Below are 15,644 nucleotides of genomic sequence, written 5' to 3' on the forward strand. Positions count from 1 at the left end.
GCATATGTGAAAAACATGTACCAGATTTTAATTACTTATATTCAAATGAAAAGCAAATTTCATGGGTTTGATTAGTTGGGATGCTGTTTCAAAAGCACACAGTGCTTTGTTTTAAAGAAAACAATTGTTCATACTAATTCTAAATTCTACAATTTAGAATACAATTTGCAATTCTGGGCACTAGATTAATATTGTTTCACAAATATTTTTCATTTGTCCATACGTGTAGAATCTCTACATCCAATTCAAATCTGCTCCTTCAGACAGTCTGACATACAAACTGGCTCTTTGTCTTTGTATGATCAACTTTTATCATGGCGGAGTCAAAGGGGTTGCACATCTCTGGCAGGAATTTGTCTTGGAAATGCGCTATAGGTGGGAGAATAACTTCTTCATCCCAGGGTGAGTTTTAAGCCTATTATTTAGTTACTACTAATAGGAAATCAATAACACTTGAGTTAGTTTGAAGAGAGAGTGAAATGTTACCACCTCAAAAGATTATTTGCAGTCAATTTCTTTATTTAACATAAAAAGAAGAAAAAAGCTTGATACATTTGTATCTACATAGACAGCTCAGAAGAACATTCTAAGCTGCCTAAAATAAACAGCTTTGTGAGGGAGATTTGGTTTTACAAGGATTATGAAGTTTCTGAGTCTTCTTATTATTTGCAAGATATGTTCAAAAGATTGCTAGATACAAAGGTCTTAATTTAAGTTGATGACAATTTATATAGATAGTCCTTGATTTACAACTACTTTGTTTCCCTGAAAATATGACCTACCCTGAAATTAAGTCCTAGCTTGATTTTTACTCATGCGCCCAGTAGAAGCCTACCCCCAAAATATGCCCTAATTAAGACCCTGCTAACTTTAAGGTGCATGGGTAAAAATTAAGCTAGTGTGGTGATGTAGGGGTGGAGCTGCTCTACTACTTACCTTCCTACAGTTGCAACCAGGCCTTGCACACCCAAACACCTGCATTGCTAGTCCAATTTATCTGCAAGCGGCAAGGCCTGCAAGACTTTCGTAAAGGCCTCTGCAGTTGATAACAGAGCTCTGGATCGATCCAGAGCTCTTATTGGCTGCAGAGGCCTTCAAGGAAACCTTGCTGGCATCAGAAGTTACTGAAGGCCTCTGAGTGTGAAAAAAAGCTGGGGCAAATAACAAGTGAGGTGAGTCAGTGGATGACATCCCACCCCCACCCAAAATAAGATCAGGTACCTTTTTTGGTGGCAAAAAATGTAAGACAGGTCTTATTCTCGGGGGAAACACAGTATATTCATTTAGTGACCAAAGTTACAGTGGCCCTCAACAAAGTAATATAACCATGCATAAACTGTATAGGCCCAGGGGAGATGTCTCAGTTCCCCCATGCCTGGCGGCAGAGGTAGGTTTTAAGAAGTTTACGAAAGACAAGGAGGGTGGGGGCAATTCTAATCTCCAGGGGGAGCTGGTTCCAGAGGGTCGGGGCTGCCACAGAGAAGGCCCTTCCCCTGGGTCCTGCCAGACGACATTGTTTAGTCGACGGGACCCAACCAGTCACTGGGATTCGTGCGGCAGGCAGTCTCGGAGATATTCTGGTCCGATGCCATGAAGGGCTTTATAGGTCATGACCAACACTTTGAATTGTGACCGGAAACTGATCGGCAACCAATGCAGACTGCAGAGTGTTGGTGTAACATGGGCATGCCCATGATTGCTCTCGCAGCTGCAAGTTTCCGAACACTCTTCAAAGGTAGCCCCATGTAGAGCGTGTTACAGTACTCGAACCTTGAAGTGATGAGGGCATGAGTGACTGTGAGCAGTTACTCCCGGTCCAAATAGGGCCGCAACTGGTGCACCAGGCGAACCTGGGCAAACGCCCCCCTCGCCACAGCTGAAAGATGGTTGTCTAATGTTAGCTGTGGATCGAGGAGGACGCCCAAGTTGCGAACCCTCTCTGAGGGGGTCAATAATTTCCCCCCAGGGTGATGGACGGACAGATGGAATTGTCCTTGGGAACCCACAGCCACTCCGTCTTATCAGGGTTGAGTTTCAGTCTGTTGACACCCATCCAGACCCTAACAGCTTCCAGGCACCGGCACATCACTTCCACTGCACAAAATCAATGGGGAAACCAGATTCACCTAACAACCATGTAACTGACATAACAATTGTAGTGATTCACTTTAACAACTGCAGCATGGAGTATAATTCACTTAAAAATTATCTTGCTTAACAGTGGAAATTTGGGGCTCAGTTGTGGTCATAAGTTGAGGACTAAACATGATTTTTGTGAAAATAGCAGCATCTATATGTTTTGCAGTTCAATTCTTTTTCTGTTGCTATATTAATCTCAATGTAATTACTTTTTAGGTTAACCAGCAGTGCACCTGATCTGAGATGTTGTTTATTACATCAGAAACTCCAGGTAAATCTTACAAATGCACATTCTTTCTTTTATTTATTAATCTTTATTTGAAAAATTGAGGTCAATTTCTATTTAGTTGTATGCAATAAGCCATTCAGAGTTGTACAGATTGGGGGCAGCCTATAAATTTATGATAAGGATTTATAAGAAGAATTATGCTGTCTTTAACGATAGTAAATTTGAATTCAGACTATCTTCTGGCTTCTCTTCTCTTACATATGTAAAGAAAATATTGTCATTGTGAAAATACCTATTGCTAACATTAATAATAGAATTTTCAATGGGCTTGATGGGAGTTTGATTGTTTTCCAGATGTTAAATTGTTGCATTGAAAGAAAGAAAGCCAGAGATGAGGGGAAAAAAGTGATTAATTTGGAAAAGCAAAAAGACACAGTAGATCGTGACTATCCAAAAGAGAGTGATAAAGAAAAAGGAGAAGTGGGGAGATCTTGGGAATCTTGGAGTGACAGTGAAGAAGAGTTTTTTGAATGCCTGAGTGACACAGAGGAGCTTAAAGGAAATGGACAAGAAGGTGGAAAGAAAGGGATTGCAAAAGAAAGTAGTAAAGAGACACTAGCGTTAAAGCCAGAAGGCCGTCTGCATCCGTATGGCACTATGAAATTGCTTCACCCTGGACAACCTCTCTATGTGCCAGTAACCCAGGTGAGTAACATTTATAAATATTTCTGCTTCTCTCATGTCTCCTAGTTCAGTTCCATTTCTGAGGAAGGGAAAAGGGGCTCCTAGAATTTATTGGACATGAACAGTATTTAATAATAGATCTGGTTTTCTCACAGATATAATTTTGTCTTGGGTATAAAAAATTACATTCAGTATGATTACCATTCAAACTCAACAAGGGAGATAAGCTGTACAGTTATATGTGCAGTAATCATATTACAATGCTTTCTCCTTTAAACAATTTTTAAAGGAAAGGGAAGGGGAAAATAGAGAAAGCAATAGAAATAGCATTCAAACTGATATACAGTTTCACAATGCTTTGCAGCTCTCTGTAAGTGTGTTACAGAATCAGCATATTTCCCCCAACAATAATCTGGGTCCTCATTTTACTGATCTCAGAAGGAGAGAAGACTGAATCAGCCTTGAGCTAGTGAGAGTCAACAGCAAAGGTACCAGTACATATTTCAGCTTACAACTATAATTGAGCCCAAAATTTCTGTTGCTAAGCAAGACAGTTAAGTGAGTTTCACCTCATTTTATTGCCTTTCTTGCCACAATAAAGTGAATCACTTCAGTTGTCAAATGAATGATTAGGTCATGAAGCAAATCTAGTTTTCCTCATTAACTTTGCTTGTCTGAAGCCAGCTGGGAAGGTTACTAAGTGCCGAGTTCCCAAATTTTGATCACCTGACCAGGGATGCAGCCTATGATTATAGGTATGAAAACTGGTAACAAGTCCCTTTTTTCAACACCATTGTAACTTTGGTTGAAAATTGAGGAACACGTGTCTGGGCTTCTCATCTATATAAAGTTTTACATAACTTTTTCAGTAAAGCATTCCTATATAAAATTTTAATTGTCCACTACCTTTGTATGAAACATTCATAAGTTGTGAATATTAACAGGCCCTGTTGCTGAGTAATTGGAGCCATAAATATCTTTGCAGTGTTTTAAAATTAGTCTGTTAGGGATAGATAGAAATGGCAAGGAATCAGTTACCATGGCCAGATGTGAAATTCCAGTAACAAATATGGAATGGAATAGAATTTGTGGTAGCTTGGGAGGCCATTTTTTTCCTTTCTAACATTTTTCCACAAGTGCGGGGTCCACTGTTTTCAGATCAACTGTGTCGATCCATCGGTTACAGTAGGAACCTGACATTGGGGAAAAATGAGAAAGAGTGACTGGCCCAAAGGTGGCTACACATGGCTAAGGTGGATCTGTCTGTCTGTCTGTCTATCTGTCTATCCACACACAGAGACACACAGACACACTGACACACAAACACAGTTGTAGATTTTCACGGGTATAGGTATGCAGGCCTTGTTGAATTTGGGTCTTTTCCCTTCTAAGATTGACAGTATCTTGGTGACGTTTCAACAAGGTCACACTCATCATCTTCAGGCTGGTGTTTTCGGCTTCATGCTAAGATGGAGAAAGCGTGGTTGGAGCTGCCATCTTTCTATAAATATTGGTGAGGGTTGGGGGGTTGGCTTAGTTGCTGTAAGGTTACAGACCTGCATATACTGTATATATCTACATACACACACACACACACATGCACACACGTTCTATATATATATAAAAGCCAAATGCCATTCATGCATCATCATGAAATCTCCAGAACTATAAAGCCTACAAACTTGAAACTTGGCATTTATGTTCCTCTTGGCTTTTAGGTGCTCATCAAGAAAGGAGTTTTTGAAATAACCATCAGATCATTAGTTATGTCTTATATTATTATTAACACACTCTGATTTTAAGGAGTTAGACGTTCTAATCCCCTCCGCCCTACCTGAAAAAACTGTTCCAAATGCTAGTTGATGTGGCCAGCATGTGACTCAGTAGGCGTGGCCAGCACATGATTTGGTGGGAGTTTATACATTCTACTCCATGCTAAGAAGTTAGACGTTCTACTCCCCCTCCCTACCTGAAAAGGAGAGAAAGGGTTAAGAAAGGGGAGGCTTCTGTGTGGGCCAGCCTGAGGGAGAGAACTACTACTCATTTAACTGTCAATTTATCAACATAGTTTCATAGTGAAGCAGGGGTATCCAGCTATTAGTGTGTACTAGTGACTGAGTCTTATTTTCTTTTAGACTTGAAAATAAGCACTTAGGCTTATTTTTGAGGCAGTCTTATTTTAAGGTGCAGCAGGCCAAACTCGGTGAGCTGGATGCGCCATGGTTGCACTATTGCCTCTATTCCCAACCTCCAGCATTCAAAATGGAGGCTTTTTTGCGAACGGGAGGAAAATATGAAGTGGGATTTTCCTGCTTGCCATCCTTACCTCAGTCTGTGCTATTCCCCTCCCCATTTTCCTCTTGTTCACCAAAAATCCTTCCGTGCGCCTCCCCAAAAGAGGAAGAAGCAAATCAACTGGCCACGGAGCTGCCGGCTTCATGGAAGTGGCCCAACAAGCAGAAGTGATGCACCAGAATGAGAAGGGCAAGAGCGGTATTTATGCTGGTCCAGTGGACCAGTGGGCTGCAGCTGCAGCTGGACAATTGCCTCTGCGCCACCACTCATGCTGGCCACGCCCATCCCCAGGGCTTATTTTCAGGGTAGCAGTAATATTAGGCCAGTGGTGAAATCTAAACATTTTTCTTATTGGTTTTGTGAGTGGTTTCTACTGGTACTCTATCTATCTACACACACACACACAAAGATTTTTACGGGTATAGGCATGCAGGTCTTGGTATATTCGTGTCTTTTCCTGTATAAATTAGGGTTGGGGTTATTATTGGGGTGGGCCATTTTTTCAGAGAAATAGTGTCTGTGTGTACACACACACATACACATAGATATACACATATACTGTATACATATACATGTTTGTGTGTATATGTATATGCATAAAAAATAGATACCACATTTTTGAAATGTACAACAGTGGAAACTGTTATTAGCCATAGGATAACTAGTTCCCCCACCCTGTTGATCTACCACTGCATGTGATGCTTTGCTTTTCTTGCAGTCAGGAAGCTGTCTTAATCCAAACTGATCTGTCACCTTCCTTTGTCTTCTCCCATTTCCTATTATGCAAAAGCTTCAGCAGTTTGTTAAATGACTTAATTGTATTTGCGTTCAGAAAGTATTAGCTTTTGGATTGATTCATCTGGCTTTGGAATACAGAAGTTGAATAACAGGTCCTAAGCATGTGGAAGCCACATTCAATTTTTTTGTTCATTGTTTTTGTTACCTAATAAGAGATAAAAAGTCTTAACAGCAGTTCCTCTCTCTCTCTACTTGTTCAGGAACCGGCTCCTATGACAGAAGATCTGTTAGAAGAACAGTCCGAAGTATTGGCTAAGCTGGGAACGTCAGCAGAAGGAGCTCATCTTCGAGCTCGCATGCAAAGTGCTTGCTTGCTCTCAGATATGGAATCTTTCAAAGTAGGCACAGATTGCCAAGGTCATCATGAAATGAATACAGGTAGTCCTCAGCTTAGCACTACATTTGAGCCCCAGGTTTCTGCTGCTAAGTGAGACAGTTGTTAAGTGAGTTTTACCTATTTTACCGCAGTTGTTAAGTAAATCTGGCTTCCCCATTTGCTTTTTTACTTTGTCAAAACGTTGCAAAAGGTGATTATATGACCCTGGGACACTGCACGGGTCAAAACTATGAAGCATTTGCCAAGTATCCAAATTTTGATCACGTGAGCACAAAATGCTACAGTGCTCATAAGTGTGAAAACAGGCTTAACTCACTTTTATTTTAGTGCCATTGTAACTTCAAACAGTGATTAAACAAATGGTTGTAAGTTGAGGACTACCTGTACAGTAGCATAAGCAACTCGTGCAACATATTTTCTATCTTTTTTCCAATTGTGCTTATTAATCTTTGTTCCACTGCCATCTGTATTTGACATGCTGTAAATGAGAAATGTGGTGGGTTCTCTAGCATGTTTGTTACTTGGCTTTTTTGTTCAGGAAAATATTCATTGCCAGTTGTCTGTGTTAATATCAGTCAACATTCTCTCACTCTTTTTGTTTTTGATAAGCTTTCTTATCCAAATTATGCTTATTTGGATCAAAAATATGTTTATGGACTGTTCGACTGTCTTTTATGTGAATTAAGTGTAGTTTAATTGGAACTTGAAAGAAGCAGAAGCTATGTGCCCATTATTAATGTTAAATCTTACAGCAGCTGTCTATTATATTTTAACACCTACTTGTAGTTCATATTCTTTGGCATAGTAAACAATTAGAAACTTGAAGAGAAACTAGGTCATAAAATACATTGCAATCAACAATCCCCACTTTTATTTAAAAAATATATAGAAGTAGAAGCTGGATCCTATCCTAGACTCCCATTTTACAATAATGTAGACCACAGGTGGTTCACAGACCACTGGTGGGCCACGAGAAAATTTTGGTGGTCCGTGCAGAAATCTTTCCCCCTCCGGTTGGATATGGCCAAGAGCAATTAATTCAGGCCCTGTGTGGGAACACAAGGCTGCATCACCCAACATCACCCTGCCCACATACCAGTCCTCACTCTTAAGGCGGAGTACAAACCACATTTTGAGTATAGTGGTGCAAGCCACTTGAGCTGGAACAGGAAGGTAAACTAAAAACTCACTGCTCTCAGCCAACAGCTGTCTGTGGGGGGGCAGTTTCAGCCGCCTTTCAGGCCTACATCTCTCCTTCTGCAAGGCCTCCAGGTGGTAGGCTTAAGAGAAAAAACATGTTAGATTCTGTCTAGCTGCTTCCCTCTGCTGTAGTGCGGCATCAGCAAATGTATATATATTTAAAATATATATATTAGTAGTCTGTGGGACTTAAAATTTTGAATTAGGGCCCATGGGATTTAAAATTATGAAGTTGGTGGTCCGTGGGATTTAAAATTATGACCTTGATGGTCCCTGAGGTCCAAAGGATTGGGGACCCCAATGTAGATCCTATTTGGGCAACTGGACCATCTATATTTTAAAGAGCAAAATGATGATAAAAACATTTGTTTTTATATCCATGGCATACATTGTGCCCTTCCAGTTTGGAATGCATTGGAATGTTCCCTCAGTCCCAGCCCTTCCAATCAATGGTGAAGGAATCATGGAATTGCAGTTCATCAATATCTGAAAGGCTACAGGTCGCCTTCTTATGGTACAGAAGGCAGTTGAGATTTTTAAAAACTCCAATTTTTGAAATAACCTTAATTTTAAATACATTACAAACTTACCAGTGATCAGAATAAGCTTTACATTGAAAAGTTGGAGTCATTGTAAAAAAATCAAACCTAGATCTGATGTATATGTGTTATATAGCCATTTGCAAATATATAAGCAATAGTCACATGTAGGGTTATCTTAGACGAGTTGAAAATTACAATGTTAGGAAGTCGGGCCATCATTTTGAATGTTTCATGTTCAGGCCTTAAAAGATGAGTGTGTCACTGTATAATGTCTTCAATTGTCCTTTATGTTTTCTTATTTTTCAAAATAGAATTGTCTAGAAAATCCATATCAGGTGTGGCCCTGGATATCTACTAATACAACCTCACAATATGATTAAAAACTAAATGAAGTTTTTAATGTATATTAACATGTTATTTTATATGCGGCCCAGGACAACTCTTCGTTCAAGTTTCAACAACCATGGCCCATATATAAATAAGCATGTTTTCCCCCTCCCTTCCCATTCCTCTTAGGCTGCCAACCCTGGTTGTTGTCTGGAAGATTTTGTGAGATGGTATTCGCCCCGGGATTACATTGAAGAGGAAACTGTGGATGAAAAGGGGGATGTAGTCATCAAGGGAGAGCTGAGTGCCCGAATGAAAATTCCAAGTAACATGTGGGTTGAAGCATGGGAAACCGCGAAGCCTATTCCAGCAAGGAGGCAGAGGCGCCTTTTTGACGACACCCGTGAGGCAGAGAAGGTAAAAAAAGAGGCTCAGGGGAATTCCTGTGACATTTCCATTTTAATTCTGCAAGATCTGAAAGCTTCCATAGTGCCCATCCTAGTATAAACTCTGGGAAATCTATTAAAGGAACTTTCATTTATTAGCTTAGTTTATTTTTGTTGTAATGGATTTGTATGGAATTTCTGTAGTGTTGCTCATAATGTCAACCAACTATGCAGGTCACTTTTAAAGTAAGACTGGATAATGCATGTTGCATTTGAAAAGATAATCGTCTAAATTGGCAACCACTTTAAATGTGGAAGCATGTAAATAAATTATTCACAAAGACATGAAGTAAGAGAATAACTTTCAATTACTTTTGATCTTGAGCCTGTTTTCCTTTTAAAATGATAAGTACAGTATATTTCTCTCTCTTGGCTTTTGTCCCAGTCTTTCATCACCTTTTCATGCAAATGCTGTCTTTCAATAAATAAATAAATAAATAAAGTTGATAAATTTACCTTCAGATGGTGGGCCCCTCCCCTTTAGAAACTTGAGAAAGTGGCTTTTTGATTGAATGCTTAAGAAAGGACATGAGGCAACCTTCAGTTTTGAAGCCTTGAGAGATGGTTGTTAATTCTGCAGCAAGATTATGGCAATCTAATTGACATACTCTATCTTCAGGTTCTACACTATTTAGCCATACAGAAACCAGCTGATCTTGCAAGGCATCTTCTTTCTTGTGTCATCCACGCAGCCGTACTCAAGGTAAAAGAAGAAGGTAAATAATTTCAACAAGCAAGGTTGTATATTTCAAGTAAAAATAGGGTGCTTTTACTACAATGTACTTCACGGGCCTTTTTCTTCCCAACAGAATCTCTGGAAGATATTGGGCTAGTAAGGAAGATAATTAAGCAGATAACCAGCCATTCCAGTAAAGTTCTCCGGTTCCCAAATCCAGAGGACAAAAAACTAGAAGTAAGGAATTTCATTTTCTTAATAATATCCAAGAAATAATTTTTTTTAAATGTTAGCTCTTCAATAAATATTTTATGATAATCACAGGGGGGAAAAAGGTTACATGTAGTTGTCTTGATTATGTGAGAGGAGAGAATGAGCGATTCTGCAAAATTCTATTGAATCTATATATCTGATAAAAGCTTGAATAAAGCTTTGAAATATGTGACTTATGACAAGTAGAGAAATATTTTTTTGGCTTTTCCCAGGAAATCATTGGCCAAATTATGAATGTGGAAGCCACTATTGCTCGGGCAAGGTCTTTAAAAGCAAAATTTGGAATAGAAAAATGTACTAAAGAAGAAGAACGCAAAGATCTAGAAAAGTAAGTGACTTGTTATGATAAACTCGCATGGATAAAATTCCCTTAAAGGGAATTAAACTGTTACAAGAAAGATTTTCAATCATAAATAAAACAACCTGAATTATTTCTTCAGAATATCAATTGAAAATTTTCTAGTGAATGTGAATATCGGTTCAGAGCTTTCAGTTTTCGTGTTATTTTTTAAAAAACAGTCTGCGTAAAATGATTTTTCTTTTGCTGATATATTTCCTCCCACTTTTTCTGTGCTGACAGATTTGTAAATTCTTTTCTGGAACAACCAGAAGTATCAGTCCTTGGTGCCGGAAGAGGGCCTGCTGGTATTATAATTCATAAACTTTTTGTGAATGCACAAAGGGTAAGGTGGCTTAGTTTTTCTGATATACTTACAAAACAATTGTTCTGTTTGTTATAATACTCTAATGCCAGATTTTGAAAATTTGTATTTGCATAATAACACTTTTTCCAGAAAAATAGCTGTGATAGTCTGTTCTACCTAAAATAACCAAATTGCATGGATATTTAAAAATTAACTAATGTTACATGAAATAGAGCCGGGTTGAAATATAATTTCTGTGTTAAATTTCCAATTAAATAAGCAAACGGTAAAACCTGTTCTTTTCAGGAAGTAGTTTGTATGAAATATTTACAAAAATTCCAACAGATTGCTATATTTTAATGTAATATGGCACATTAATGCACATTGTTTCAAAAAATTTGATATTGGTGATACTGTTTTGGGGAATGTCAGAACAAGATCAAGTTTGCCTTTGGTAATAGTGATTGATTTTCAAGGCAGCAGGGGTGGCATCATACTATACAATGATAGCTTGTAAAATGTACCTGTATTCATCTCACTTTGTGGTATTGGTTTAGGACCAGGACTGAAACAACTTGATAGATTAGGTAATGGCACCAGTAAGGGGACAGAATTAAAGAGCTACCTACAGTAGTTCCTGAAAAATGGAAAAAGTATGAGATGACGTGAAAACTTAAGAAAACGTGAGTGGTCACTTATAAGAGGGAAGAAATAAGCCTTAACAGAATGATTTAAAATAGTGACCAGAAATTTAAAGCAAAAAATACTGCTGTTTGGTGCAGGAAGTCATCTTATGCTGTATTCCCACCTTCTCCACTAATCTATACTGGTTTCAACTCTACTATGATGGTCTTATATTTTCTCTGTGACTTGCAATGCAAGGAATTCAGGGCAATCTGTATAATTCCCCCCAGCTGTTTCTTGTTTTCTCTGCTACCTTCTTGAGGTTATTTTTTTTCTCCCCAACCTCTTGAATTGGGTCGATCTGAGAGCGTGACTAACCCAGCCATAAGATTCATGAATAGGAAGGGATATCAACTTGGTTCTCCTCATTCCTAGATTAACCGTTGCATGTAAGTGGCTTATTTTGGTTTAGATATAATAGATAAATATAGCATCTTTCTGGATTCTTTGCTTCTCCTTGTCTAGGGTCTTTTGGATCCTTCCAAATGCATCTTTTTATAATGTTATCTAGATACTGCATCCAATACTAATAGTTTGCTCTCTGTTAATCTGTAGTTATCTGAAATGAATTTTAATGATTTCTGAGTACTTAACAGCATGGCTTGTTATGCTGGGTTATTTGTTAGAACAAAAATCGATGTATCACATAGAACTGCTGTAACCCATTTTACCATGACATCATATTCCAATATTAATATATTGCTAATATTAAAAACAGCCCTTTAAAAATAAGCCCCAAATAGGTAGCTTCTCATAATTTACCCAGACATTTCTGTGATTGGGTTTGAGTGGTGCAATGGCCTAGAGGTGGAGCTCTGGCCTCACAATCAAGAGGCTGCGAGTTTGATCCTAGGTAGCAGCAGATATTTCTCTCTCTGGGCACAATGAGTATATATCTGCTGTGAATTTGGCATTGGTGACAGGAAGGGCATCCAGCCAGTACACAATCGGCTCCATTCAGTTGCTTTGACTCCACTCCAATGCAAGGGATTACAGGGTCATTAAGACAAAATAAAATAAAAATAAAATTCTGCAATAGGAGTCACGATGCTGAAGGTGTCAGATGTGTATGGGTAGATTGCAGACTATGCACATAGGGCTGCTGGGACTGCTATTCATAATCCATACAATTCATTCAGCACCATCAGAATTCAAAGAGCTAACTTGACTGAATAGTCATAGATCGAGAACTATGAAACCTGACAGTATTCAGTCAGTAACTCTTTGAAATTACTTCCCTTGCACCTCTTCCTCACTCTTGTATCTGTTATGCATCTTCCCCATCTCTTACTTCATTCATTATGCTGTACCTCCATGCATCCTCCCCATGTCTTCTACACCTTTTGCACAAGCCCCTCAAGCACTGGTCTTTCTTCTTGCATACCGTCCCAACCCGTGTCATTCTCCCCACATTTCTTGCACACTCTTTATCCCTAACACACATCTTGCACCCTCCCCAAGCACACATTTGCTTCCTCCGCCACTCAGCAGCAGCCACTTACTTGACTGCCAGTCTGGGTCTTTCAACTTCCTGCTGGCTTCCCCATTTAACTTTAGTTGTGGGAAGCCAGAAGGAAATTGGCTCTGCTTATTAACTGTGGGATTTGGTTAACAACAGTTATCGGAACTGGAAGGATTGCCATTGCCATTTCACTTTATAGTTGCACTGCATAGATAGCAATTGCCGTTGTAAATTGAGGACCACCTGTAATGTTCTTTGATAAAACTTACTATTGGATTAATACAAAAAACATTGATACAATCTCCTGCAGGGACCTTAATGCACAAAGACTATATTGGCATAGGTTGCCTACTTGTCCTGTGATTCGATTCATAGAAGTAGAATGCATGTTTGAAGGAATTCCCTTTAGAAATCCTAGAAGTAAATAGGTAGCTACAGAGATCAGAAAATCCTGACTCCATCAATTACTGAACTTGGATAGAAAATAGGTTATATGACTGCTTCATGGCAAAGTCGAATGGACTTGACTATATTGATTTAATTTATTATTTACATTGTACCGTGTTTTCCCAAAAATAAGACAGGGCTTATATTTTTTTGAACCCCAAAATATGGCCTTGGCCTTATTATTGGGGGTAGCTTATTATTTGGGGGATGTCCCATCACCCCTACCTCCCCTCCCAGTTCTTCGCGCTGGCTGAGCGGCTGGCCTGCCACCGCCACCTCATGAAGGAGTCTGCAAGGCTTCTTGTGCCACTGCATGCACAAACTGTAGGACTGCCACGAGCTTCATCATACAGCACAGCTGGGGTCCTGATGCCATTCGTGCATGCAACAGCACAAGCCTTGGAGAGTCCTGCTACACAAGGCAGCAGGGGTGGCATGACGAGTCCCATAGAGACTCATTTCTGGCAAGTGGGACACGTTGGGATGCAAGACACACATCTTACCTGACACTTGTAGCTCCATCAAATTCCTCGGTGGTGGGTCCAGAGAAGCCCATTGTAAAAGAAATTCCTTGCAAGTTCAATCAAACTTCTCGAACTCGTAAGTTTTCTTTTACAGTAGGCTTCTCTGAACACAACACCAAGGAACGCGATGGAACTACAAGTGTCAGATAGGATCAATATCTCGTGGTGGAGCGCAATTTGGGGGTGGCATGTTGGGTGGGGCAGGCCATGAGATTCAAGTCCTATATGGCAGTGTTTTTTAACCAGTGTGCCATGGCACACTAGTCTGCCGTGAGACATGATCAGGTGTGCTGTGGGGAAATTAAACATAGGTCCCCAAACTACGGCCAGTGTGCTAGATACGGCCTGCGGAGGCCATTTATCCGCTGCCTCCATTTGAACATAAACCTTCCCCTCACAATCCCTCCAGCTATCGGTGACAGGAAGAGTGGAGGCACAGGGAACGCTCACTGACCAATCACCTTCTAGGATTCATCCCGACCACTAGCGATGAACCAATACCAGTCCGCCTCTCATCCACACCCAGGAAGGTCCCCGCTCGGGCTGCCACACACTTGTCATTGTGTGGCCGTGGCAAGTAGTTGAAGCTGCTACTCCTCCCCATGGTCCCTATTTCTAATCCTAGTCAGGACTGGAGGTAATGTTGCCACCACTAGATAAAGCCTCAGCTGGTTATGTCTATCCTGATGGTGTATTTGACCTTATTAACTATATTATTAACTATATGTGTAATATGTACTGTGTTAGAGTGTCATTTTGGTTGGTGGTGTGCCCCAGGATTTTGTAAATGTAAAAAATGTGCCGCGGCTCAAAAAAGGTTGAAAATCACTGCTATATGGGACACGTACTCTTGTCACGTTCCTCAGTGTTGCATCCATTGACCCTCCCCTGCTTCCGAACAAAGTGAGGGAGAAAAAACTCTTACAGATTGCCTGAGGAAGCTGGGCTCAATAGCAGAAAGAGCCAGGCACAGGCTTCCTTGTCTCTTCTAAACATCCCCCCTTCTGTCTCGGTGTGGCGGGGGGAAGTGCACTTAAGACACAGCACCAGGAGAAGGAACCTTTTGGCTGCATTCTGAAAGCAAGAAATCTCTTCCCTTTCCCTCCAAGGGGCTGCACAGGTGCAATGAGTCTCATGAAGACTCATTTCTGGCACAGCTTGGAAGAAAGATTTCTTGTGTGAAGCATGCAGACAAATGGTGGGTGTTTCGCACCCACCATTTGCTTGCTCTCGCTGTCCTGGCCAAGAGTGCCTACCACAAAGAGTGGTTCCCGACATGTCCCCCCCCTTTCCCAGCGAATAGTTAGGAGGGGCTTATTTGTGGGAGGCAGGGCTTATTTCAGTGCATGGGTTGAAAAGCCTGATTGGCCTTATTGTGAGGACATGTATTATTTTCAGGGAAACGATACCAGTCAGTATCAGTTTGTTTTAGCTGTTTTGTGTTCGGAGTGCTTATCCGTTTCTGTGCATAGCAACAAATAGATTGTAAGGCTGCTGCCCCTCTGTTTAACCCTATGTGAGTCATCTCTGACTTGCCTTTCACCATTGATTCTCTTTCTTACCCAGCTGACTGAATCATCTGAGGAGGTAATTAGATTTTTCCCTCTTTCTAGTCATCTGCCTAATTTCATATAGATGCTGCATGGGTATGAAGGCTGTAGCAGCATAGCATATGGCTCAACTACTGCTTATTTGCATAATTAAAGCATTGACATTTTTTAAAATTAAGTTATGAGCTTTGACATCGCCAGAGTACCAAGGAAATGGTTGAAATGGATGCATCAAATGGGTTTCTAGAACTTGAGGGAATTTTTGTGTGTGTATATAACTTTCAGCTTATTTTTTTATTTAAGATAGCTGTGTCTTACATGTTTGCATTTCAAGCACAAAACTGCCATAGTATTAAAATACACATTGTAGGTTCATCACTTGGCTTG

The 15,644-nt window shown here is 40.0% G+C and overlaps 1 protein-coding gene across 1 annotated transcript in view; it reads left to right on the forward strand.

Annotated features, from left to right (window-relative positions):
* RAB3GAP1 (RAB3 GTPase activating protein catalytic subunit 1) overlaps positions 1 to 15,644 on the forward strand; it is a 36,983-nt gene that overhangs the window by 19,927 nt on the left and 1,412 nt on the right. Inside the window, exons 15-23 of the mRNA XM_070731293.1 lie at positions 230 to 402; positions 2,356 to 2,410; positions 2,723 to 3,073; positions 6,346 to 6,483; positions 8,741 to 8,968; positions 9,617 to 9,713; positions 9,807 to 9,910; positions 10,159 to 10,274; positions 10,527 to 10,629. Coding sequence (XP_070587394.1) covers positions 230 to 402; positions 2,356 to 2,410; positions 2,723 to 3,073; positions 6,346 to 6,483; positions 8,741 to 8,968; positions 9,617 to 9,713; positions 9,807 to 9,910; positions 10,159 to 10,274; positions 10,527 to 10,629 — 1,365 coding nt within the window. The remainder of the gene's footprint in view (positions 1 to 229; positions 403 to 2,355; positions 2,411 to 2,722; positions 3,074 to 6,345; positions 6,484 to 8,740; positions 8,969 to 9,616; positions 9,714 to 9,806; positions 9,911 to 10,158; positions 10,275 to 10,526; positions 10,630 to 15,644) is intronic.

Source organism: Erythrolamprus reginae, chromosome 1 (assembly GCF_031021105.1).
Source record: "Erythrolamprus reginae isolate rEryReg1 chromosome 1, rEryReg1.hap1, whole genome shotgun sequence".
NCBI lineage: Eukaryota > Metazoa > Chordata > Lepidosauria > Squamata > Dipsadidae > Erythrolamprus > Erythrolamprus reginae.